This window comes from Carlito syrichta, unplaced genomic scaffold (assembly GCF_000164805.1).
Source record: "Carlito syrichta isolate Samal-C Ts95f unplaced genomic scaffold, Tarsius_syrichta-2.0.1 Scaffold303678, whole genome shotgun sequence".
Classification (NCBI taxonomy): Eukaryota; Metazoa; Chordata; class Mammalia; order Primates; family Tarsiidae; genus Carlito; species Carlito syrichta.
In genome coordinates this window covers 389,510-415,851 of record NW_007247774.1, presented here as the reverse complement: position 1 = coordinate 415,851, position 26,342 = coordinate 389,510, and the positions used below count along the sequence as shown (strand labels likewise).

At 51.7% G+C, this 26,342-nt stretch overlaps 2 protein-coding genes across 2 annotated transcripts in view; both read right to left on the bottom strand.

Annotated features, from left to right (window-relative positions):
• The window catches only part of ADRA2B (adrenoceptor alpha 2B), a 3,780-nt gene extending 1,969 nt beyond the window's left edge, over positions 1–1,811 (bottom strand). Inside the window, exons 1-3 of the mRNA XM_021712881.1 lie at positions 1,758–1,811; positions 445–936; positions 185–322 (exon numbers count right to left, since the gene is read on the bottom strand). Coding sequence (XP_021568556.1) covers positions 185–322; positions 445–936; positions 1,758–1,811 — 684 coding nt within the window. The remainder of the gene's footprint in view (positions 1–184; positions 323–444; positions 937–1,757) is intronic.
• Positions 1,812–7,553: 5,742 nt separating this feature from the next.
• ASTL (astacin like metalloendopeptidase) lies at positions 7,554–23,017 on the bottom strand. Its single transcript, XM_008059049.1, has 9 exons — positions 22,963–23,017; positions 22,233–22,358; positions 19,363–19,424; positions 17,729–17,822; positions 17,160–17,277; positions 16,235–16,416; positions 12,864–12,945; positions 12,608–12,762; positions 7,554–7,984 (listed from the first exon to the last, which is right to left on the bottom strand). The coding sequence occupies exons 1-9, from the start codon at positions 23,015–23,017 to the stop codon at positions 7,554–7,556; spliced, it is 1,305 nt and encodes a 434-aa protein (XP_008057240.1).
• Between the last annotated feature and the right edge of the window lie 3,325 nt (positions 23,018–26,342).

The following is a 26,342-nucleotide window of genomic DNA, read 5'->3' as shown; positions in this document are numbered from 1 at the left end:
CGCGCGGACCGGGGGCGGGTGGAAGGTGCACTTCGCGGGAGGGCGGGCGAACCGCGGCCTCCGGCCCCCGGCCCCCGCCCCGGCGCCCCTGCCCGTCTCCTCCCGGCCTCCGCGCCTCGGGAGGTAAGAGGAGCCCAGCGCCCGGGGTCTCGGGGTTCCGGGAAGGCCACGTGCAGAAGCGGACGGTTCGTGCGTGCGGGGAGCTGGCGCGCCGGCTGGCAGCGAGGCGGGACCGCTTTCCTGCGGGCCACGGGGCTGAGGCCGAGCGCGGGGTCTGGGCCGTGGGCGCCCGCTGCTCTCTCCTCCCGCCGCCCAACAGCCCCTGGGAGAGGGTGCGTGATGGGTGGGTCGGGGCGCTGGATCGTCATGAGCCACAGCCCCATCGGGCCCCCTGCGTGAAGAATCCCAGCGGAGGGGGTGGGGAGGAGGGGACCAGCCCCGAACCCCGTCCCCAAACGCTCCCCGCCCGGCCTGGCCTCCGTCGGGCCTGCGGAGCCAGAGGACCCGCGCGTCCCCAGGTCGCGAGCGCCCCCTGCTGCCGCCCGCGCGGAGAGAGTCTCCAGCCCTCCGGAGACCCGAGTCCGGGGGCTCCGGAAAGACTCCCCATCCCGGGGGAAGCGAGTGCTCAGAGCCTGAGACGTGTGCCTTCAGCCTTCCTGTTTCTCCCGCAGCGGCCCCAGCTTCCTCCAGTAAGGGCAAAGGAGGTAAGAAGAAAACTGGCTGGGACTCACAGGCAAGAGTCCGTAGGGGGGCGTGGCGGGCTGCAGCCTCAGAACTTGGGGTGGGGGGCGGGGGGATACACAGTCCAGAGAAAAACCAGGTCTGGGGGCGGGCGTGAGGGGAGGAGCTTCGCTTTGCCTCTGTAGTGACCCCTGGGGAAGCGGCGGACCCCCCTCCAGTCCTGCCTGGATCCTCCTCATACTCCCCGACGTCCCTCTGGGAGCGGTAATGGTTGGAGTAAGAAGAAATTTCTGATTAACTCCCCTCCCCCCAAAGAGCTTCTCACCCGCTGCTCTCCCTCCTGCTCCTACCTGCTGTCCCCGCAGCCGTGGTCACTAGCACCAGCTTCGGGAGCCTCAAGGGCATTTTTTCACTGGTTCTCGAGCCCCTAATGCCATAAGCCCAGCCTAGAGCCAGGCCCCCTATCTACAGCCCACAGCTCTGCATGGCATCCTCTGTGTAAACATTAATCCACCTCTGAAAGTGGGGCTTCACCAAAGGTCCCCCAAACCAGCATGCCTGCTGGACTTTCGCTCCTGCCTGCTCACTTTCATGGGGGCAGAGCGTGTGGCCTCTCAGTGCCTGCAATGTCTAACCCCCACCCAGGCTTAGATGGGAGATACCTGGGACCACCACCCCCCGGCCAATGGGGGTGCTGGGGTAGATTCCTAGGATCCTCCTTGACCCGGGGCTGGCCCAGTCATCCTGTCTGACTGCCCAGCTCGCCCATTAAAAGTGTGTGTGCCCACAGACCGATATGGTAGGTGCTGCCTAGGATAATTTCAGAGAGGACAGCCACCCTCCTTTGCCCAACCCCCACCCCCAAAGGGCCTCAGCCTGCAGCAGATGACTCCAGAGATGAGTGCTTCCCAGCTGGGGAGGGCCTGAGCCCATGTCACCAGGGATGGAGAGGCCCCAGTAGCCCCTTCCCTAAGGAAGGACAGAGGGGTGGTCATTGGAGCTGGGAAGCAGCTACTTAGGCAAATTTTCGCCTGTCCCCACTGCTCCCTGGACCTGGGCCTGGAGAGTCTGGGCACCTGGAGGCCCACGCGGGCATTGGGAGGAAGCTTCTTTCCACCATCTCCAACCATTCTGGCTGGGGGCCAGTGAGTGTCTCCCCGGACACCGCGACCAGTATCAGCCTTTTGTCTTCTGGCCCAATTTCTTTAAAGGGCCAAGCCTCCAGGACGCTGTGGGAATCGAGGCCAGGGTTGTCACATGCCTTCCCCACCCTGCAAGTCCCCACTGAAGACATTCGCCTAGGCCTTTCCAGCACCAAGCCAGGTGACAACAGCCAGGGATAGAGTCTACAGCTGGTGAACGTGGGAGATGTGTGCCCTCTGGGTGGCAGGAGCTGCCCCAGCGCCCACAAGGCTCAGCTACCGCCCCAGGCTATTCTGCTTCCACCCTGCCACATCCTCCCAGCCCCACCCCAGGATGGACAGGCACAGCGTGGGTTCCACTGGCTCCCAGGGCACTGAGGGCCATTACACCCAGGGCACTGCGGCTCTCAATCTCCCCCACACACACACCTTCAGGTCTTGCCGGCTCCATCCAGCCCACGCGCCTGCCAGGTGCAGGACTCAGAAACAAGGCTTCCTTCAGCTCTTCCCAAACTACTCGTTCCACCAGGACTGGCAGAGTTCAGTCCCTGACCTGCAACAGCCAGCAGTAAGAGCTGCCTAGAGTGTTCCCAGGCACGTGGTGGGGAGTGAGCAGCAGGGCATAGCCAGGATCCCAGCCCTCCATCCCTTCCCCACCAGGCCAGTGTCGGCCTCTGAACATGCCCTGAGTCCCCACGTCTCCAGCCCTTACCAGGGCTCTTTGCTGTGCCAGAAACGCCCTGTCACCCTTCAGTCTGTACTTGGTGGACCCCTCCTCATTCTTCAAGGTCCTCTTAGGCAGAGGTAGATTCCCCTGTCCTCTAGGCTACTTGATGCCACACTCACAGTGCTACTTTCACACTCAGCACACCGCTCTGAGATGGTATCTGATGGGTTTGTTATATCACCCACTTCTATCAGAGCACACATCCCTTCTCTGTCCCCATACCTGGCCCAAGATCACTGGCTGGTGAGGGACAGTGGCAGCAAGTATCTGCATGTGCATACTCATGAGCATTCTTATAGGTAGTGCCCAAGTGAAAGTGTCCTTGGAACAAGGGATCATGGAGAAAAGTGACCTAACACGTGAATGATACCATCTTTCCCAAGGAAGGGCAAGACAATGGTCCCATCCTGGGCTGCGCGAGCCTGTTGAGACCTGACATCCTTAGTTGGAAGCCCTGGAGCTGCTGTTTCTCCAGGCCTGAGCAATCAGGTGGGGGCAGCCGGTTTCCCTGACTGGAGCTCCAGCAACTCACAGCGGTATTCTACCCTAAGAACCCACCAGGACTGACTCTCACTGGGCAGCACACCCTAGTTTTCCCCAGAAGCCCCAGCTATTCAAGTCCCTGGGACCCCTTATCCCTAAGCACCCATGACCCAACCTCCCCCACTCCCCAGATGTTTGCATTGTGCCCTCTGTAACACCTAAGTCCATCATCCTTTCTCTTTGCAGAAAGCGCCTGACAAAACCCCAGCCCTGGTCAGACCTAAATCATCCACCTACCGCCTGCCTCCGACCAAGCAGCTGCTGCTTCCGGAACAAAACACTTTGCATCGACTGGCCTCACTCTAACTTCATGACCACAAATCTCCAAGCTTTCCTAGTATGCTCACTTCCCCACTGGTTCAGATCGGCATCCTTCCTCTCCCCTCCAACCTCTACCACCCCCACCCCATCCCCCGCTGTGACTCTGCGTGGTACTTAAGAGAAAAACAGAAGTCATCAGGCATCCTCTTACCCCGACCTGCCCCCCACTCTGCATCTCAGCTCAAACTCTGCTTTCACTGGAAAGGCAAGTCCTCAGCTTGGGCCCGGACTCCACTCCTTCACTTATCCCCCGTCTCACAGTCCCTGCGCTTACAAAGCCCTCTCTGCTTCCATTCCACCACCCCCACAAGCCACTTGCTCAGTGTTTGCCCCCAGGCACCATCTCTGACCCTCACAGTCTCTCTCCTTAACCCTCAGCAGGGCGTCTGCATCCCACCCTCCACTGAGTCAGCTCTCGGTGGGTCATGCGTGACTCGACATCACTAGGTGCCAGGCTTATTTTTTTGAGTTGAAGTCTCACTCTGTCGCCCAGACTGGAGTGCAGTGGCTTCTCCTGGCCACCGCAGCCTTGCCTGCTGGGTGCCGGCGATCCTTCCACCTCAGCCTTCCCAGTAGCTGGAACTACAGGCGCGCGCTACCACGCACGGCTCATTTTTGATTTGTTGTAGAGATGAGGCCTCCCCAAGTTGCCCAGGCGGGTCTCAAACCCACGGGCTCAGGCAATCCACTCGCCTCAGCCTCCCAAAGGCACGGGTACTCTTTCTGTTTCTCAGGAACTGACACCATGTACCTTTCCTTGGACACTTTTTCTGAAAGGCCACTCCTCCTCGGTCTTCTTTTCATCCCCCAAACTCTAAATCAGAGATTCTCACTGAGAGTGATTCCTCCTCCCTCCCCCCTCAAGAGACATTTGGGCATGTCTAGAGACAGCTTTGACTGTCACAGCAGTGGGAGGTGGGGAGTTGCTACTGGCATCTAGTGGGTAGAAGCCAAAGACGCTGCTAAGCTTACTGCAGTGTACATGGCAGTCCCCCCCCGTAACAAAAAATTATCAGGCACAAAATGTGAATGATGCTGAGACTGCTTTCCATCCAGACACCGATGACCCTCTACCACCTATCTCCCGCCCTGCTTTCGTCCCTGAACCCCAGATTCCTTGGACCCTCACACTCCCTGACCAACTTTTTTTTTTTTAATTTGGGTTCTCTGTCGCCCAGGCTGGAGTGCAGTGGCACAATTATGGCTCAGTGCAGCCTCAACCTCCCAGGTTTAGGCAGTCCTTCTGCCTCAGCTTCTTGAGTAGCTGGGACCACAGGCATGCACCACCACGCATGGCTAATTTTTTTTTTTTTTTTTGTAGATATGGTATCTTGCTATGTTACCATATATATGGTGTCTTGAACCCTTGGGCTCAAGTGTCCTCCCATCTCAGCCTGCCAATGTGCTGGGATGCCCTTTTGATGTCTCATATCCACCATGGAATTGACATGTTCATTTCCCTCCCCCACCCTGCCTCACCCCACAGTTCTCCATGCTGTCAGCGCTGCTGCTCCCCACTCGGAGCTGTGCCCTCACCCCTGCATGCAATCGCAAGTGGGCTACCTCGACCCCAGACACTCCAAAAGCACCCTCCTGTCTGTCTCCACAGCCCCTATCACTCTTGCTTGCATGACTGCCGTGGTTTCTCAGTTGTTCTGTTTTCATTCCGTTTTCCAGAATGCATCCAGAACAACTTCTTAAACGTCAAGCCACACTTGTCACTCTCTTAGACCCCTCCAGCAGCTGCTCCATGTAACTCTTGAAACAAAACCCTCCCCATCTCCGCCTGACCTGGCCCTGCCTGCCCCAGGGCCTGTGCACTGGTGGCTCTTTCCCTGGATTTGCACAGGCAGCCTCCTTCTATTATTCAGATTTCAGCTAAAATGCCACCTCCTCAGAGGGGCCCTTCTCACCAACACCCGAAAGGAGTGTCCCCCCTCCCCCAACACTCGTCTGTACCAGATGCTTTTTGACTTGGGGGTTTCTTGTCCATCCCTCTCCGCAACCCTGAATACACTTCCTGAGAGTGGAAAGTCTGCCTTGTGCACCATGTCACCCCCAGTGCCTGTAACAGAGCCTGCCTGGCACCTAGCAGGCATTCAGTAAGTGTCTGCTGAATAAGTGAATAAATGAAGATCACAAAGCTATGTGGTTGAGGACTGGGGAGGCGAACAGGCCACAGATCCCTGGGAGAGGAGTGGCTAGCCACGTGGGCTCTGGCTGACACCCCAGGACCCTGTACGTCTCACCACCCACACTAGAACTCCAAGTGCTAACCCACCAGGCACTATACAAGGTGGGGCTTGTGGAACAAGCCTCGGACCAGGCTCTGCCTTGACAGGTGGCTTTCTGGGGAAGGACACAAGGACAGCCTTGTCCCTAACCACCCTCGGGGGGGGGGGGGAACCTGTCTTGAGTCACCGGGCTCAGCCATCCCCATCTTTGAGAGAACCCGGATTCAGAGAATAACAGCCAAATCCCAATGGAAGCTTGTGACAGCAGCCACCAAGAGCCAGGGGAATCTCACAGGGCACAAAGCATATCACCTCCTTTGACCCCATGTGGCCAAGAAACCCTAGTCCAGTGCCAAGGCCTAGGTCGGCCACGCAGAGAAGCCAGTAGGTCACAAGGCAATCATGTTTATCCCTCTGCTAAATGCACAACCTCTATCTTAGAGTCTCCTTGGGGGGCTGTCATTCTTCTAGAAACCTGGCCAGAGTCCTTACACACCCACCCTAAACTCACACAGGTCCCACCTCTTCCCTGTGTAGAAACAAGAAGAGAGCCAGTGTTTCCTCCATGACCATTCCCTCCTGCTAATGCCCAAGACTCGGCCCTTGTTTGGTCTCAAAGCTCTTAACTGGAGGATGTAACCCACAACAGACTGAAAGCAGAGGCTTCATGTCCTCACATCCCCTGATGTGGCCCCAGCACGGGACCACTCCAAAAGGCTGGCAAAAGCCAAACTCTCCTCAGAACTTAAGAATGCCAGGCCTCAGCCCTGCCATGAGCTCCCTAGCCCTGCCACCTGGAACATTTGCTCCAAAACCCCTTTGCTCCGGAAGGTGGGCATAGCCAGCTGAAGAAACCCCCACAGGGCAGATGGGAGAGTTAAAGGCACAGGCATGCATGAGGTGGTCAGTACACGGGCACGGAACAAAAACCCAACTTTATTTCTGCCTCTCCCACAAACATCTGGGGCCTCTGCCCCCTCCCACCCCAAGCAGAGCTTTCTTGACATTCTGACAGGCCCCAAGAACAGTGCTCCTCAGAGACTGAGGGACTTCTGGCCCAAGCCCACTCATGCACCCCGGAGACTGTCTGTGTTTCTAGAACGAACCTCATGAGGAAGGCTGGGAGCTAGGGAAGAGGAGGGGTGGGCTTGGGCCAAGGGAGGACAAGCTGGCGGCCCCAGCCCCTTTCTACTTCCAGGATCTCCTCTGGCTGAGCCCCTGGGGGTACAAGGCTCCTGGAAACGCGATCTGAAATGGAGACGTGCTTCAAGTCCTCTGTTCAAGAGCCTCTCATGCTTGCTGAGGTTTTCATTGTGAAGTCCTGGTAAGGTCCCACTTTCTCTCTCTTCCTGCAGTGGTACCCTCGGCCCAGCACCTTCCTGCTCTGCTGGGGAGCAAGTTGGCTCTCGAGGCCTCCTGGAGAGCAGGGCTGGAGGCTACAGCTGCCAGGCAGCATCCCCAGGACCCAGACATCGTGATAGGAGGCTGCTCTCAGCCACAGAAGCGCCCTGACCCCGAGGAAGAGGCGGGGAGAATACCATTAGTCCATGCTGGGCTGGGCCACAGGAGGGCTTGCAGGGGCCTGCAGGGCTGAAACCTGGCTCTTCCCCATCCTTCCCAGGACCCTGTCTCTGGAGAAGGTCACCTCCCATTCCCAACATCCTCCAGGGCTGGGGCAAAATTTAAGAGCAGGCAGAGCTAAACCTGTCTTCCCCTCTAACTGACCCTAGGGTCCCTTGGGGGAACGTGATGGGGAAAGGACAGAGGAAGAAGCTTGGCCCCCTGAGAGGGGGTGGCCAGGCTGGGGTGAAAGGCAGGGGTGCTGCTCAGAGGGGCCAAGGGTTAGACAACTCAGCTCCTCTGGGCAGAAGATGTTCTCCCCACTTGGGGACAGAAACCACAAGCTTAATCTCCGGACATCCCTCTAAAGTGACTTCTGGGTACACAGCCTCCTGGCAGAGCTGGGCTCCCCAAGGCAGCCTGGACAAGTGCTGGCTGGTCTGCTTCTGGAGATGGGGCTGGGGGTTCAGTGGGTACTTGGGCCAGCCAGGACTGTTCCAGGGCAATATCAGGTGAGCCTGCTCCAGTCCTTGACCTTGGCGAGGAAGCTAGGGTCTGAGGCAGCCTTGCTGTGGCCTCCACACTGAGCTTCTTCAGGGCAGGGGACTCCCAGCCACGTGGGCCCTCCCCAGGCCCCGCAGGAACATGCTGGCCTCCAGCACCAGAGTCACTGGGGTCGGGGCTCCCAGATTCCGCTGAAAGTACCTCCAGAAGCCGCTGCAGGGATGATCTGGAGGCAGGAGCAGGGCTCCTGCCAGTGGTGTGGGCTTGGGACCCTGGAGCAAGAAAGATAGGAGGTCAAGACTCAGAATGAGAAGGAAAATGGGTGGACCAGCTGCACAGAGCCAGGACTAGCTTCAGCTCTATTCAGGGGGACATAGAGCCCAGTTCACAGGGATGACAACCCACCGTGCTATTGCTAAGCCACTGCCAATGCCTGCAAGACACATTCCCACACTTCTTCCCAAGACTAGGAAGACAGAGCCCTCCCATTTCCTCTTGGTTGGCCCCTGAGGTCACACCAGAAGATCAGGCCACACAGGCTTCCATACCACCTACTCACACCCCAGGCTGCTATGACAGTTAACCCACCTGACCCAGCGCCAAAGCCCCTGCCTTCCAGACCCCTTCTCGGGCCACTCTGTATACAGCAATACCCCACCTCTCGCCCTGCATCTGAGACCTCGTCCAGAGCTGTTCCTGCACTTGCAGCCACATCCAATCCCAGGCCATCAGGAGGACACGGCCCAGCACTCTGCGGCTCTTGCACTGCACCAGGAGGTAGGCTGGGCCCTCCCTGCTCTTCACCACCATGCCTGACCATGACTGCCCCCCTCTACTTTGTAAGAATCCTTCTTCATTTAGGCCCAAGTGTCCTGGCTGGTCTGCCTAGCCCTAGGTGCTGCCTCTCATCCTGGTCACTCCTGCCCACATAGCCAAGGCCTCACAGCGAGCCACTCTTCTCTCGGTCAACACTGACGAAATCCACACTGACACACTTCACACTGATTCCATTGAACTCACAGCCCACACCCTCCCACTGGACTTGGTCAGCACCAGGGACAACACTGCTGAAATCTGTTTCCAGCTGCCAGCCTTCGGCAGCCACCTCCTCAGCTCCAGCTCAGGCACTGAGGCAGCATGGCTTTGCAGGCCCACCAAGCCCATGCATGAACCTCAACATCTTCCTGCTCCACAGCCTCCTCTCTTCAGATGGCTCTCCTCACTGGCTGTTACTCCCTTAGGGGCAGCCTCAGCCACCTTCCCTTCTGTCACACCTGCCCGCAAAACCCCCGCCAGGGAAGGCCAGGCAGGCCCCACCTGCAGTCCTGCAAGGACTCTACCAGGTTTTGTCTCCTGCTCTCCAGTCAGCCAGTTCACATTTGTTTCCTTTATTTCCATCCCTTTCTCCCCACCTCTCTGATGGCCTTACCTCACTCTGAGGCCCCCTTCTCTACACATCAATATCCTCCTTCTCACTTGGGTCAACTTCTGTCTTCTTCCTCCTCATGATGTCCAAAGATGCTTCTCAGCTTCACCAAGAGCAGTCCCTCTCCAAACATTCTAGGCATTCCTTCTTCCTCCCCCTGTATCCACCCCTTTCTCCCCCAGCAGGTTATTATTTCAGCATCCAAACATATCCCTATGTTCACTGTCTTGATAGAACCTTCCCTTGACCACAGCCATACTTCCCAATCCTTTATTCTTTGTGATAGTCAAATCTCCAGAAAAATTACCCATGAAGCTCTAGCCACATCATCTCCTATTCTTTAGCTTTTTAGAAGAGGTAGATAATATTTAATACAGAAAAAAAATATTTAGGGGAAAGAATAGTCTTTCCCCTAAATGGTGCTGGAACAACTAGATAGCTACGTGCAAAAGAATGAAATTGGACCCCTTCCTTACACCCAACACAAAAGTTTATTCCAGATGCAGCACACACCCAAATGTAACACCTAAAACTATAAGACTCTTAGATGAAAACACAGGGGTAAATCTTTGTGACCTCAGGTTAGGCGAAGCCTTTTTAGACATGACACCAAGAAGCAGTGATGACAGAAATAGGTAAGTTGGACTTTCAAATTAAAAGTGTTGGTATTCAAAGGACACTGAAAACAATCAACCCATAGAATGTGATAAAGTATTTCCAAGTGATATACCTGATGGGGGCATGTGTCTAGAATATGTAAAGAACTCTTTCAATGCAGCAAGAGACAAGCCAACTGAAAAACAGGCAAAGGGTTTGAACAGACATTTCTCCAAAAAAGCCATGCAGGTGACCAACAAGCACATGAAACGTGCTCAACATCATTAGTCACCCGGGAAATGCAAACCAAAACTACAATGAGATATTACTTCACACTCACTAGGATGGTTATAGTCAACACAGATAAGAACAAGGCAGGAAGAAACTGGAACCCTCACATACCGCTGGTGGGAATAAAAAATGGTGCAGCCTCGCTTTGGAAAATATTTTAGCAGTTAAATATGGAGTTACCATAGACCCTAGAAATTTCACTCCTAGCTATGTACCCTAAAGAAATAAAGCCATGTTGCCACAAAATCTTGTACACAGATGTTCACAGTAGCACTATTCATAGTACACCAAGAAGTAGAAACCACCCAAATGCATTTCAACTGATGAATTAAATGTGATGTATCTATCAATAGATTATTCAGCAATCAAAAGGCATGAAGTATTGCTACATGCTACAACATGGATGAACCTTAAAAGCATTAAGAAGCTGGATACAAAAAGCCATATGATACCATTCATGTGAAATATCCAGAATAGGCAAATCCATAGAGACAGAACATAGATTGGTGATTACCTGGGGCTGGGGGTGAAGGTGGCGGTGGGTGGCTCAGGGTGGGTACTCACATGCAAGATGACCAAGGAACAGAATCTGGGTCATGGGGTACACGCATACTTCAATTTCACAAGATATCAAATTGTTTTCTAAAGTGGTTGCAGCAATTTATACCATCAACAGGGTGTGAATGCTACCATGCATGGCTCCATATCCTTACCAGACTCTTAAATCTCTGCCAATTTAGTGAATATAAAATGGTACTATGGTCTTCAATTGCATTTTCTCAATTACTAATGAAGTTAAGGATTTTCCATTCAGTTGCTTCTGAGGAGTCTTAAGCGTCATGTTCATTCGTCTATTTGGTGGCTTGTCCTTTTCTTATTAATGTGTAGTTCTTTATATGTTCTGTATATGACCAGTTATGTGTTACAATCTTCCAGTTTAAACTTGTGTTTCGCTTTATTTGTAGTATCATTGACAAACAGTAGTTATGATGGTTAATATAGTTGAATTATGAATCTTTCTAGTTTTATGGTCAGTGTTCTGTCTTATTTAAGAAATCCTTCCCTATCCCAAGGTCATGATGACATCTTACTATATTTTCTTCTACAAGTTTTAAAATTTCTCCATTTACATATGTGTCTTTTATGCATCCAGAATTTATTTGTACATGATACAAGTTAGGAATTCATTTTTTAAAGTGAATATCTAGTTGGCTAGAATCATGTGATGACTAATCTATCCTTTCCCTAATGATCATCAATGCCCCCATATCAAGCCTCTACTTGTACTGAGTGGGATCCATTTCTGAACTTTCCATTCTGTTCCAATGAGCAATCATCTATCCTCGCTCCAATGCTATACATTAGTATAAAAACATTTTCTATACATATGCATACATATATATACATTTCTATAAAGACATTTTATAAACTATATGACTAAATATCTGCTAGGGACAAGTCCTAGCAGATATTTATTTTTCTTCAGGAATATCTTGGTTATTATTAACATTTCATGGTTTTATATAAATTTTAGAATCACCCTGTCAAAATTAAAATGTGAGATTTTCCATGGAAATGTATTCAAGCCATAGACCAGTTTAGGAAGAATTATTTTTACAACATTGTCTTCCTATCAATGACTGATTCATATCTCTATGTATTTCAGTATTCTTTAATGATTTTAATAAATGTCCATTTTTTTCCCATTAGAGTTTTATATAGCTTCTGTCGGATTTATTCCCCGGGACCTTATTTTTTTATTATTGCTATAATAATGCTATGTTTACTAAGAGATTATGTTTTCTAACTGTGGGTATACAGAAATACAATTGATTTTTATATATTAATTGTATCTACATTTTGTAGTTATCAGTTCTAATAATTTTTGTTTATATGTTGTTGCTTTCAATGTAAATAATCACCATCTATGAATAGTGAGTTTTTTCCTTTCTTCCTAATCCTCAGGCTTTAGTTACCTTGTTATACCCCAGTGGCTAAGACCTCCACTGTGCTGAGTAGACAGACAATAGGAAAGCTAGTCTAGGACCTAATTTTAATGTCATGTCATTAAAAATGATTTTGGACCAGGCATGGTGGCTCACGTCTATAATCCCAATACTTTGGGAGGCCAAGGCAGGAAGATTGCTTGAGCCCAGGAGTTTGAGGTCAGCCTGGGCAATATAGCAGGACTCTGTCTCTACAAAAAATTTTAAAAGTTAGCTGGACATAGAGGCACATGCCTGTAGTCCCAGCTACTCAAGAGGCTGAGGTGGAAGGATCACCTGAGCCCAGGAGGCTGTGGTGAGCCATGATTGTGCCCTGCACTCCGGCCCGGGCGACAGTAAGATTCTGACTCAAAAAAAAAAAAAAAAAGAATTTTCTAGGTTTTTGGCATATATACATTATTTAGGTTAAGAAAGTGATCTATTCCTGTTTGTTAAGTGTTTTTAGCTCTAATTTTTATGATCTCACCCTGCTCACCTCTGCAACCTCATCTCCTACCACGTCACCTCCCTGTTACCTTTTCCAGGTGACAGGAGCCTTCTCCAGGTTCCTCAAGTCACCCTCCCCCATCACTCACCTCTCCCACGGAGGCCAGGGCCACTTGAGCTGCAGCCGTAGAGCCTGAGGACCCGTGTGATGTCTGAGGCACTCAGGTTCCATCGCTGGCCAAAGTGGGCGCTGGGGGCCCAGAGCGGTGTGATGGTGGGAAGCCCTCGCCGGCTGAAGGCTAGCCTGGAACCCAGCAGGAGGCACCTGAGTCCAGCCCACATTAGGGACCAGGAAGGCAGCAGAGAGGGCATGGGGAGGAGGGCATAGGGAAGAAAGGTCCTCACCTCCCATAGTGCATCACAGAGGAGTAGTCGTAGGGCGTCAGCATGTTGCTACTCTGAGATTTGATGAAGTTGATTTCAAAGCCTAAAAAGCAAACAAACAACACAATTCAGTGAAGATATAAAGAGGGCAGGCCAGCAAAAAAAGGTCAGTGAAGTGTTGGTGGGGTGGGGAGAGCCTCCGGGGAATGTATAACCCACCTACATTGAAGGGTTTGAGACCACAGCCAAGTGTTCCACTTCCTGTACTAACCCGGCTCTCCCCTCATCCTGGAAAGAGTTCAAATCTTGGCCAGGTAACGTGGAAGCACAGGGACCTCGTGGCTGGCCAACGTCACCTCTCAACAATTCTCTCTGCCTGTCCTCCCTCCCATCTTTCTTGCCTGACATGGGACTTATCTCTGCATAACCTACAGCTTCCATGAAGTCACCTGCTGCTCAGAGCATCTTGGATACCCTTCCCGCCCCAGCAATGTGTCTAGTCTTCAGTCCTGCTTTCGAGACCTGTCCTCCCACCACCTGCAGTCCTGATGCTGCCCTAGTCTCGGCAATCGGCCCACCATGGTCTTCCTGTCTCAGGCCACAACACTCCCCTAGATTTGGAGCCCATCTCCCCTGTACTCAGGTCTTCCAGGCCTGGGAGTGAGTGAGATCTTGAAAGAAAAGCTGCACCCTCCGTCTTTGCTCCCAGTTCCCCCAAACCCAGCCGGCCATTCCATGCCCACCCCACCACCCAGGCCACCAGGTGTCCTCACCATACAGCAGGTCAGCATTCCAACACCTTTGTATCCCACCACCTGCCTGAAATATTCACCCCTAGAGAGCCCTTATTCTTTCTTTTAAAAACTCTTTAATTGGCCTGACTCAGCCTGTACCCCTGAGGCGAGTGGATTGCCTGAGCCTAAGGGTTCAAGACCAGCCCAGGCAACTTGGTGAGGCCACGTCTCTACAATAAATCAAAAACTAGCCAGGTGTGGTAGTGTGCACCTGTAATTCCGGCTGCTTGGAAGGCTGAGATGGAAGGATCAGCAGAGCCCAGCAGGTCAAGGCTGCATTGACTGTGAGCGTACCAATGCACCTCAGCCTGGATGAGGGAGTGAGACTCCAACTTAAAAAAAATACTAATGAAAATAAAAACCCTTTAATTATTAAGCATGATTTTGAATAGGTAATATATTAGTCTGGTTAAGAAGTCAAATATTGGCTGGGCTTGGTGGCTCAGCCTGTAATCCTAGCACTTTGGGAGGCTGAGGCGAGTGGACTGCCTGAGCCCACAGGTTTGAGACCCACCTGGGCAAGTTTGAGACCTCGTCTCTACAATAAATAAAAAAAAGAACTAGCCGGGCATGGTAGCACATGCCTGTAGTTCTGGCTACTTGGAAGGCTGAGGCAGAAGGATTGCCGGAGCCCAGCAGTTCAAGACTGCGGTGGCTGGGAGCGGCCCCTGCATTCCAGTCTGGGCGACAGAGTGAGACTCCAACTCAAAAAAAAAAAAAAAGAAGTCAAATATTAAGAGCTATATCGAAGTCTCCTACTTTGGCACCCTTCCTGAGTTCCCACCTCCCCACCCTCACAAGTTAATTACTGTTATTAATGTGGAAATCCTAGCAGAGTTTGTTCTGTACATATTAACTAAATATTCATTCTTCTCCATTCCAAAGAGAAATCATATTTTTTTCCCACTAGGGTAGCTGGTGTTTTAACTTGTTTTATTATTAGGAAAACAGCTCTTGAATTGATTAGTGCTGTTTTCTAACTCATTAATTTCTGCTTTTATCTTTATTAATTCCCTCCTGCTTTCATTTTCTTAACTTGGGTTGGCATGCTTAACTTATTCTATTTTTACTGGTAGAAGTATTTAAGTCTGAACATTTTTCCCTGAGCACTGCTTTAGTTTTTTTTTTTTTTTTTTTGAGAGACAGAATCTCATTCTATCACCTAAGCTGGAGTGCAGAGTTTTAATCATAGCTCACTACAACCCTGAATTCCTGGACCCAAGTGACCCTCCTGACTCAGCCTCCCAAGTAGCTGGGATTACAGGCACACACTGCTATGCCTGGCCTTTTTTTTTTTTTAAAGAGAGGAGAGGTCTTACTTTGCTGCCCAGGCTGGTCTTGAAATCCTGGACTCAAGTGATCCTCCTACCTCCCAAAGTGCTAAGATTACAGGCATGAGCCACCATGCCCAGCCCATTGACTTTTTTTTTTTTTTTTTTAAGACTTGTTATATTTCTTTCACTCTAGAGCTGGAAGAAAGGTTTATTATTTTTAATTTTAATTTCCAAGTGAGAGTGGGTTGTGGTTGATTGATGTGTTATTAGTTTCTACTTTAACCATGATCATAATGTTTAATCTACTTTTTCAGATTTGGAGTTTTTCATGGAGATATTAGGCTAGATTTTCACAAGCATTCATGAGCACTTGGAAGGATCACATCACAGTCTCTATTTTCAAGGTACAAAGTCACCAGCAACCCCCACATACTCACTTCTCCAACCTAGTCTTTGATTCAGTCTCCATCACCTTACCTTTGTAAGGTACAACCCATGTGTCCCAAAGCACCCCTTTCTCTGGGGCATGCCCTGGATCCTGGCCATCTCCTCTGGTAACTGAATAGCAACAGCTGAGGCCTCACGCAGGAAGCCTGCAACTCCTCCCATATCCCTAACCAGACTAGACTCCTGCTTAGACCTCCTGTGCCCCTCCCTTAAGAGGCTGTTACCTGTACTCTTCTTACCTCCTAAATCAGCCCACCAGCCCTCACCAGGATCACATTCCTAGCACCACGCTCAGCTACAGCTACTACTCAGCACAGAGCCATAGCCTACTTCCCACCACCTCCCCCCTGTGTACGTGCCCATCAGCAGCCAGCAGCACACACACCAAGTCCCCAGCACCACCCTTGCCATCCCCCATCTGGCACATGGACATGCAACCTGCCACCTTCAGGGCATCTGCTTTGGCTCACCTCCCCAGCTAGCATGCATCTCCTGTTCATGTGCCACACGGTGACGGCACCTGGCACCTGAGAGACTGTGGGTTGAGTACTTAACAAGTGGGTATCATAAGACACTGCTAACCCCATCCTCAGGTGGATGACAGCGCCAAGAAGGGGAAGTGAGACACAAAGCAAATGGTGACACCCTAGCTTGCGCACAACTATAGGTAGACAAATGAAGGCTTGGTGCCCAGAGGAGCAGCCACTGGACCACCCTTCAGAGAAGCAGGAACCCCCACCTTCCCCATGGGAAACAGGCAGGTGGTAGGGAGGATGAATGACCTCATTATGGGAGTCACATGACTCCTCAGACCCTGGCTTGAGCCTACCATCCTCTCCCCCAAGCACCAGCCTCGCCCATGCATGACCTGGCTTACCGGGGAGGATCTCATTCCAGTTAACTCGTATATAGCGGTCCCGGTCAGCGCGTGCATGCTCATGCCAGAAGCCCAGCACGTGCATGAGCTCGTGCAAGACGATGCCCCGGCCCCTCCGGAGACAGGCAGGTGCCAGGGACACCACCTGCATTCCTCCACTGCGTCCCACACCAGAGAAGCACCTGCAGGCCACAAGAGTGAGCTGGGTGGACACGAGCCCAGAGGGTGACTAAGCACACTGGGCCCTTTCCCTCCTCCCAGGTCATGGGATGGACAAACGCCTGACAGGCCTTCCCCCTCCAGGGCTCTAGTCCCAGGTTTGCCATTCTCCCACAAGTTCCTTTACTGCATGCCTTCTGTGAAATGGGCATAATGGACCTCTGTTGCCAGCCTGGGCTGCAGGGAGGAGGCAGGGACCAATACTGACATGGATGACAAAAACTGCTGGTTGAGTGAGCGTCACCACATTGAAAGCCTCAAAGAGTTTGCATACATTGTTTCATGCTGTGTTTTTTGTATAGTGGTTATCATTGTTTCATGCCCCTGATGAGCTGGGAGCTAGGTATGGCCACTACCCTCCCCTCAGAGAGGAGGCAGAAGAGGCTCGGAAGTTAGGGGACTTGCCTGAACTCACACAATTTATGCAGTGTCTGTCCCACAAAACCTACACTCCCTCTCCACGCCACGCAGTCTTCTGGGAGACGAGGGCTTTACAAGTGAGGGTCTGGCACCCAAGCCCCACCCTTCCCTACCTTCCACCCTATAAGTCCAGCTCACATTGGGCAAACCACTTAGGGTGGGCTGGGGACTTTAAACGCTGAAGGACAGGCCCAGAAATAGGTTTTAGACAATGGCCAAGTTCATTCTGGGCTGAACACGGAAGCAAGCGGAGACACCTCCAGCTCCCCACCCCAGGAGAACTTACCCATACATGGGGATGATGGAAATAAAGTCTCTCTGGCCCTCGTAGGCGACAAACCTGACGCATGTGTAACGTTCAAACTCAGCAAATGCCTCCAAGATGGCCTCGCGGCTGGGTTCATCTGGCAAAGATACCCCGTGGTTGAAACCCCAGCAAAGTCCCCAGAGCCCTCAAGAGCTTTGAACTCTAGCTGGGGGCTGGGAACTGGGCTTTAAATGTACTCTCCCAAAACAGTGTCAAGAACAGACAGCACAGTAATGGTAGGGAAGAAGGCTGGGCCCCAGACCTGGCTGCATGGCCTTGGATAGGTCACCATCCTCTGGACCATGTGGTCTCAAGAGGGACTAGATCTCCCTTAGACATAGTTTCTGGTTAGCTCCTCCAGGATTTTAACCTTCTCAACTCAGAAGGCCTTCAGGCATAAAAGGGCTTTCATGGAAGGGCACTTCGGGGGTTGGGGGATATAGTTGATACAAGAAGAAGAAGGAGATGAGGACCCCAGAGAGAAGCCCATGCTGCATTAGGAAGAAGGGTTGAGGCAGTGAGGGAGGTCCCATGCCACGCCCACTTACCGTATTTGCTGGAGAGTAGGAAGGGAACCTCCACATAACCGCCACTGCTCTTGGGCCACCTGTTGCTGGTGGCTGACAATAATCGAAAGGGACTCTGAGGAGAGACAGCAGCTCAGGGATTCATGGGGACATGGGCCACCCAAGCTTTGTGCCTAAGGGTACCACATCCCAGGCCACCAGAACTCTAAAGATATGGGAGGTAGAATGTGGGAGTGGGGAATGGGGAACCATCAGAGACGGGATAGAAGTGTGAGATGACAAGGGGCCAGCTATGAGAGTCATGATAAACAAGACACAGTCCTTTGGTCTGTGATGACACAGAACTTGCAACCTCTTCTCTCAAACAGATAAAACAAGATTGGTTCTGGGAAGGTTGGCTAGGAGGCCCAGCACCTCAGGGTACCCTGGATCAGAAGGACTCAGGGCTCCAGCCAGCAACCCCACTCCATCCCTTTGGCAGGGGCCCTTCCCAGGGCACAATGACTGCCAAGCTTCCCTGAACCTGAGAAGACCACAGGACAGGGCCTATCAGAGAGATTCCGAGGCAACAGTCTGGCCTCCACAGCTCCTTCTTCCACTCTCCAGCGAACGAGAACCCTTGGGAGTGCAGGTCCCACAGCATCCAAGCGTGGTCTGCACCCTCAGCCACCAAAGATGTTGTTTGATTCTGCTCCAAGGTGGTCTCGCACCCGTCTCTCCCGGGCACTCACTGGATAACCTGGGACAGACCTGCCCCGCCCTTGGCACTCCTGCATGGCCTGGGGCCAGCCTTGAGCTCAGCAGCTCAGCCATGCATGGTGCCATCAGCAGGCAGCCTCCAAAGAAGTAGGATGGTCTTGCTTCCCCCTGCATCACTCGCCTATTCAGGAGCCTCCTGCGGTCCCCAGTCGCCTAAAATATGGCACTGCTCTGCTGGGCCATGTTCCCTCCTATGCCAAGAAGGCGCCCCAGTTCCCAGCAGCCCTCTCCCTTCTGACCTGGCCCTCGACCCAGCCGGGATGGTGGGTCTCTCCACATCAGCCCTTGTTCTGGCTCCCCTGAGACATTGCCGCTACCAGGCTCTTCAATGCCCCACACCCTACACCTCCACCAGCCACTCTTTGCCAACCCGTGGCCATCTCTTCCTCCATCCTAATACTCCCCAAGTACAGAGTACCTTCCTTGGGCAGAGTACCAAGCTGGGTTGAGTATCCAAACCTCGCCCTTCAGGAAGCCCCCTGGGCTGACTGGGCCAGTACTTTGCATATCACTCTCCCTTAGCTCTTAGGCTGACTTATCCTAACATATCAGTTGCTCTGACCTTGACCACAATGAGTGTCTACAAGGGCCTCACACGGCAAACCCTATGGCACCCAGGGGTAGGCTCAAAGGCCTCTGTCACCAGCTGTGAGCTCCAAGTCAGCTCACAGAGAAAGAGGGGAGCAGCTCACATGGCAGCTAGCATGTCAATGGATGCCTGCCCCACCTCCAGGACAAGGCTCCCTGTTTCCCAGTGCTTTGGCCCGTGCCAGCTCTGACATCTGAGCTCCATCTTCATCTCTACCCACTTTGGCTCAGGCTATCTACACAACCTCATTCTTCAGCCAAGGTCCCCAGTCAGCGAGACACCTGCATGTTAGTGTGTGTGCACTCACCGGTCGGATGATATCCCCCTCGACGAGGAAGCTGCTCTCTGGGGTTTCCTCCGGGATGAGCCCTAGGAAGGGAGAGAGAGAGGTGTGTTGGCCCATGTCTCCCAGGACACAGGCTTGAGGGACAAGCCAGGCAAGCCCCAGGGTCTGTCCCTCCCTGACTTTGGAACTAGGACTTCCCTGAGCACGGAGTCCATGTGGTCTCGGTCAAGTCACACAGCCTGAGTGTACAACGCTCCTCAGCCTGACTGCAGTCTTCCTCTGCTCAAACACAGTCCATGGCTCCCCCAACACATGCAATCCAGCCCCAAGTCCAGGTCCTCTGCTGTCAGAAAGCAGCAGCCTCTTTCTCCGGCCATCTCCTCCACTCCAGCCTAAAGCACACTCCTCAGAACAGGCCCAGCTCTCCTGTCCCACTTACCTGCATCTAATCTTTATCCATCTGTAATATTCAGAACCCTTGCAGTGGCAAGTGACAGAAACTCCCATTTGTACCACCATAGGAGGCAGGCAAGTACTGGCTCTTCCAAGCCCCTCTCTCTCCCTCTCAGCTGTCTCTGCTTCTCATCTCTCCCTAAGCCAGAGCATCATCTGCAAGTGACTCATGGAGGGGTGATCTCAGGAGAGGGGAAGCAAAGGAAGGAGAGAGTCAGGGAAGTGTGCAGACTTAGCCTCAGCCTGATGCCACAGGAGCTCTGGACCACACACTGCACCTCAGACGCATCTTGCCTTGAGGCAGGGCCAGATTCTATCCCCTATGAGTCACTGCGGACCACCTGGTCAGGGGAGGGAGTCGCCTCCCAGGCATCTCTGGCCAAGGCAGCCCTCTCTGACCATGGGCCATTCTCGGGAGATGGGTACAGCTGTGAGGCATTGACAGCCACATTCGCAGCAGCTGGGGACAGGCAGGTGCTTCCTGGGAAAAAGCACCAGGCAGGGAATAGACGGATATTACTACAGTAGCCTCAGGGCAGTTGATAGTGAGAACTAAAATAAAATCCTAAGCCCCTCAACCACTGAGCAGACCCCCTTGTGACCAGGGGATCCCAAGAAAAACTTACAAACTGAGTTCCTGACCATGATTGGATACAGGGTCGGACACTCATTATACCCCCTCCCTTTTGCAGTGTAGACACAACTGACAGCACTAATGATAATAGAGACCATATGACTGACAGAACAGACTCTTTGTGGTAATAAGACACCAATTATAAGCAGGCCAAGGTTAAGTCACACACCCCTACACTTAAAGAGTAAACTATGTGCTAACTGCCGCAGCCTTTCATTTCTTCAAGCAGTTAAACAAGAGCTTGCCTTGAAATAAACGATATTTAAACAATTGCAGCTCATCCACCACCAGAGGTCGACCCTTTCACAAGCCATAACAGCTTCAATTGGACAAGAAACTGATGTCAGTAACTTTTCTCCTGACACGAGACCACCGACCATGGACTGGTTCTGGCTGGTTTACAGAGGCTGCACTTGAGTACCTTGTACTCCTGCTTCACCTTTTGACATGAAGGGCCCGATTGTATTATATTCAAATGTTAAGTCTTCACCCCAAGGTGAACATGGATCCTATATCCTATATAATATGCATGTTTATTTAGCATGCACACTTTAGGACCTCCTTCATGAAAATTTCTAGCTTAGGCCAGGCTCGGTACCTCAGCCTGTAATCCCAGCACTTTGGGAGGCCAAGGAGAGTGGATTGCCTGAGCCCGCAGGTTCGAGACCAGCCTGGGCAACTTGGCGAGACCTCATCTCTACAATAAATCAAAAATTAGCCAGAAGCAATAGAGTGCCTGTAGCTCCGCCTACTTGGAAGACTGAGGTGGAAGGATTGCCAGAGCCCAGCAGGTCAACAATGGGGTGGCCGTGAGCGTGCCACTGCACTCCAGTCTGGAGAACGGAGTGAGACTCCAACTCAAACACAAAAAAGAAAGAAAAGAAAATTCTTAGCTCCTCCTGTAACCTGTTGAATATGTATGGTTAGCCAGCTTCTCCTCCTTCACAATGGCTATGCTTCCCAGCCTGTCAGGATGGCCAAAGTGCAGAATGTAACCCTTTAGAAGAAATAAAGTTTCCTTTCTAAGTTTATAAATGTGTTTTAAGTTGACAGTAGGGATCTTTGTTGGGCCACCAGCATCTGAGAGCTTTCTCCATGGCATGTGACAGTCCATGCCAGGAAAGAGCCATTGGTTCTGGTTACCTCCAGATCACTCACAGAGACCTGAGGGTGGAGTGCTAACAAAGAGGGGGCAGCTCACAAGGCAGTTAGCACGTCAGTGGATGCCTGTCCCACCTCCAGGGCAAGGCTCCCTGTTTCCTAATGCTTTGGCACATGCCAGCCCCAACAGCTGAGCTCCATCTTCATCTCCACCTGCTTCAGCTCAGGCTATGTACGCATCCTCATTCTTCAGCAGAGATCCCCAGACAGTGAGACCCCAAGCCTCAGACTTTTTCATCTTTGTCCTCCCAACACCCTCCCCCCGCGCCCCACACACACACACCTGCAGAACATCCTGCAAGGGTAGCTGAGCATCAACTACTGACTTAGCTTAACACCCAGACTTGGAGAACCAGTTACCTATATTTTTATCAGGTCATTTTTTTAACTTAGTTTTTCTCTCTAAAAGTAACAATCCATGAGTGTAATATATATATATATATATATGAGAGAGAGAGCGCGAGAGGGAGAGAGAGACAGACTTGAGTAATTGCCTATAGAATTTCCCCCCACTCAGAGTCCAGAGTAAGCTGGTCCAGTTCTTCCCAGGTTTTTCTGCATTTCTGAGTAATCAGTATGATTTTTCACACCACATAGATAATGAGAAATCCCTCTGGGCCATGAGAAGACGGAGTGCCCTCACCTTGATTAATCGCAGGGATGTCCTTGTCCCAGGGCACCTGGGTCCCCTCAAGGTTGAGGCCTTCTGAGAAGCTGGTACCACAGGCTCCTGGGCAGTTGGAAACTGAGGGTGCTCCTGAGATCAAACCTGACCCAGAAAGACAAGGACATACACACAGATGCTGGAGTGCCCCATCGGTGAGACAAGATGACAGGACATGAGTGGGTGTGGGTTGTCAGACCGCAAGACCCAGGCCCTTGACGAAGAGTAGGCCTCCAGCAACGAGCCCAGGAGCCTGCCTGGCCTCCCCCTCAACCCCAACCGGCGTCTAGACCTAGGCAACTTTAAGGAAGGAGCTAGGTCATGGGACCAAAAAGGCATGTGCACCACATATGAGGTAGCAGAGGGGAGAAAAGGGAGGCAAGGACAGACCTCAGGTTCTGATGCCCATGGCAGGCCCAGAGCTAGCCTCAGACCCTGCTCCATGACTGCTCAGGCTTTTGGAAAATGGGCTCAGCCTGGGTGACTCCTGGCCTGACCAGGCAGGAGTGGGGACTTACAGTCCCCTACCCTCACCCCAGTCCGAGGAGGTCTGATGTCTCCTGCCGGGCAGGATCCTCCAGTGCAACCCCTAGGAGTTGACTTCTAGAACACCCCACCGAGCCATTAAGCTCAGTTAGGATCCCTTCTGGCCTCTCCCCCGCGTTCTGGAGGCTGGAGCCAGCCCCAGGAGGGTCAGGCAGCCCCTTACCTGGCAAGGAGAGAAGACCCAGCACCCAAGGCCAGAGGCTTCCCATGCTCCACATGGCGGATCGCTGTCACCCCAAGCAAGCAAGAGGACCAGCCCCAGCAGGTCAAGGCAGCCTAATTCCAGAATCTGAGCCACCATCCCTCTTAAATCACAGCCTCTCTAGTTCTCACTTGCTCCCACCAACCACCTCCACCTGTGGCTCCTCCCTAACCACCTCCACCAGCAGCCCTACCCCAACTACCTCCCCCTGCAGCCCCACCCCAAGCACCTCCACCTGTAGCCTCACCCTACCTGTCATCCTCACCCCAGCCCAGGTCCCAGCCTTCTGGACCCGGGTCTGAACCCCTTCCTGTGTGGTGGGTGGAAGAGTAAGGAGGGGCCCACTTGGGAGCGTGGTTCTCCTGAGGTCCCCTCTTGCCACCAGGGGGCAGAGAAACATTACAAAAAGGTGCTCCAGGCCAGACTAAGGCTCCAGCCCAGGGAGGGACCTCATCCTCCAGCAAGGGAGACCCCTTTTTCTGCCCCTAGCCTGTGCTCAGACATGAGGATGACTGCCTGAGACACTGTGGCGCCCCCAGTGTATCTTTGGAAGGAGAGAAAGGTCACTGCACTTTTACAAGCTTTTATTTTAGTGCACAGAGAGAGTGGGAGCGTGAGCACACAACCGCCAAGTGCGGGGCTCTGGTAAATTTCACAAACTGAACACCCCATGTAGTCAGCACCCCAGAGAAGTCTGCCCTGTGGGAAGGGTGGGACTTTTAGATGCCCAGACCCTCGCATGGACACTACCCCTCTAACCTCCACACCAGTTGGCATGATCATTGTTTATTCCCATTTCTCAAACTTGGAAATTGAGGCTTCGTATCTAAATTCTTCTCCCTCTGCCTCAGAGCCAGGTCACCTCAACTAGATTGAAATCCTGGAAGTGGAGCATGTCAGCGCTGGGCAGCATTTGAGGACACCCACCATGGCCACCAGCACGCAGCAAAGGGGAGTGACAGAGCCAAGCATGTCAGATGTTGTCCACAAGGACCTCTTGGCTCTCCTGTCACACCTGAAATCCAGCGTTTCCCAAAAGATAGGAAATGGAATCACAGGGAGAACATGAAGGAGGCACATGCTGCTGCCGCCCTGGAAAGGTAATTAACAAATGTCAGAATGCACGTGATGAGTATGTGAATTAGCTTTGTTGCAGTAATCATTTCACAATGTATGTGTACATCAAAACATTACACTGTGACTTAAACATACACAGCTTTTATTTGTCAATTATATCTCAATAAACTTGGGAAAAAGTAAATTTTTAAAAAATCACCCACCAAAAAAAAAAAAAAAAAGAATACACGAAGCTAGCTGGATTTGGTGACTCACACCTATAATCCCAGCACTTTGGGAGGCAGAGGCAAGAGTCCAGGGGCTACAATAAATCTACAATAAACCAAAAAATTAGCTGGGTGTGGTGGCGCGTGCCCGTGGTTGCAGCTACTTGGAAGGCTGAGGCGGAAGGATCATCTCAGCCCAGCAGGTCGAGGCTGTGGTGGCCGTGAGTGTGCCATTGCACTCCAGCCTGGGTGACAGAGTGACACTCCTACTCAAAAAAAAGAAAAGAAAAAAGAATACATGAAGCTAACCAGTTAAGATGCATGTTTGGTGAAAAAGATAAAATAAAATAATGATAACAACAAATAATCACCCTGCCTGGGTAGAAAGATTCTCGGTCAAGAAATGCAGGTGGTCTTGAAGGTTATTTTGCTGAGTGAAATAAGCCAGCGACAAAAAGACAAATACCGCATGAGTCCATGTATGTCAGGTATCTAGAGTAGTCCAATTCATAGAGACAGACATGAAATAGAGGTCACCAGGGAATGGGGGAAGGGGAATGGGGAGCTATTGTTTAACAGGTAGAGAGTTTCCATTTTGCAGGATGAAAAAACTCTGGTTATCTGTCATACAACAATGTGCATACACCTTACACTATTGAGTACTTAATCATTGTAATGATGATAAATTTTTTTTATCAGTATTTTTTATTATGGTTTTGTGGGGTACAGTTAAGGGTTAGGTGTACAATTACGTTTCATTCAGGCACCCTGTTGATAAATGGAACATATTCTAAGATCGACCACATACTCGGCCATAAATCAAGCATAAACAAATTTAAAAGGACCGAAATTCTACCAAACACCTTCTCGGACCACAGTGGAATAAAAATAAATATTGACACCAACAAAGTCCCCCCAAAACCCACAAAGACATGGACACTAAGCAGCATGATGCTAAACAACTCCCGGGTCAACGACGAAATCAAAACAGGTATCAAAAGATACCTGGAAACAAATGAAAATGAAGAAACATCTTACCAAAATCTCTGGGATGCCCTGAAAGATGATAAATTTTATGGGTTTTTTTTTGGTTTTTTTTTTTGAGTTGGAGTCTCACTCTGTCGCCCAGACTGGAGTGCAGTGGCTGCTCCCGGCCACAGCAGCCTCAACCTGCTGGGCTCCGGCGATCCTTCCGCCTCAGCCTTCCAAGTAGCTGGAACTACAGGCGCGCGCTACCACGCCCGGCTAATTTTTTGGATTTATTGTAGAGATGAGGTCTCACCAAGTTGCCCAGACGGGTCTCAAACCCACGGGCTCAGGCAATCCACTCCCCTCAGCCTCCCAAAGGCACGGGATTATGGGCTGAGCCACGGAGCCCGGCTTGTTTTTTTTATTACAATTAAAAGTTTTAAAATAAATAGAAAATGAAGAGAAATAAATAAAAAGGCAGTTTTTTGGATGATAAACTATGAAAATCACAGAGAAGAAAGGGTATAGAAGGGGAGGGGAGAAACGAGTGGGGTCGGGTAAGGTGGGCAGAGGCTTCAGCCACCAGTCCTACCACATGTGAGAAAAGGCTGTGTGATAGGAAGTCCCCGAGGAAGTCCCTGATGACTTAGGGTCCCAGATGTGACACACCCACCCGGAGCTGGGTGCTGGGGTTACAGGCAGTTTCCAACAGAAGCCCACTCAAGTCCTGAGGAAGGCCAGACAGCAACCCCAGCTCTGCCTGAGAGCTGAGGGAACAAGGATCATCCCTCATCCAGCCTCACAGAGCAAGTGCCCACCTGTGCCAGGCTCCAAGCAGGGGCTTCGAGGACCACAGGCCCAGCCCTCATGCGTGTCCAGCCTTGTCCGGATGCATACCTGCATACCTGCTCAATGTCACTCCTAAGTAGTTAACGTTTTCTGAACACCTACCATACGCAGGCACTATGTGAATTGATTTGTGTAAGACTACACCCCAAGAGGTGGGGGCTAATGGTAAACCCCATTTTACAGACAAGGAAACTGAGATACAGCAAGGTTTACCAAAACTGGCCCCGTCATACACACTGC

Bases quoted from the DNA above. Each gene is read 5' to 3' on its own strand.
- ASTL (XM_008059049.1), bottom strand. From the start codon at position 23,017: ATGTGGAGCATGGGAAGCCTCTGGCCTTGGGTGCTGGGTCTTCTCTCC. The intron at 19,425-22,232 runs GTGAGGGCACTC...CTCCCTTCCTAG, and splicing joins CATCCCTGCGATTAATCAAG to GGCTCATCCCGGAGGAAACC. The intron at 12,763-12,863 runs GTGAGGACCTTT...GCTGGGTTCCAG, and splicing joins TCTGTGATGCACTATGGGAG to GCTAGCCTTCAGCCGGCGAG.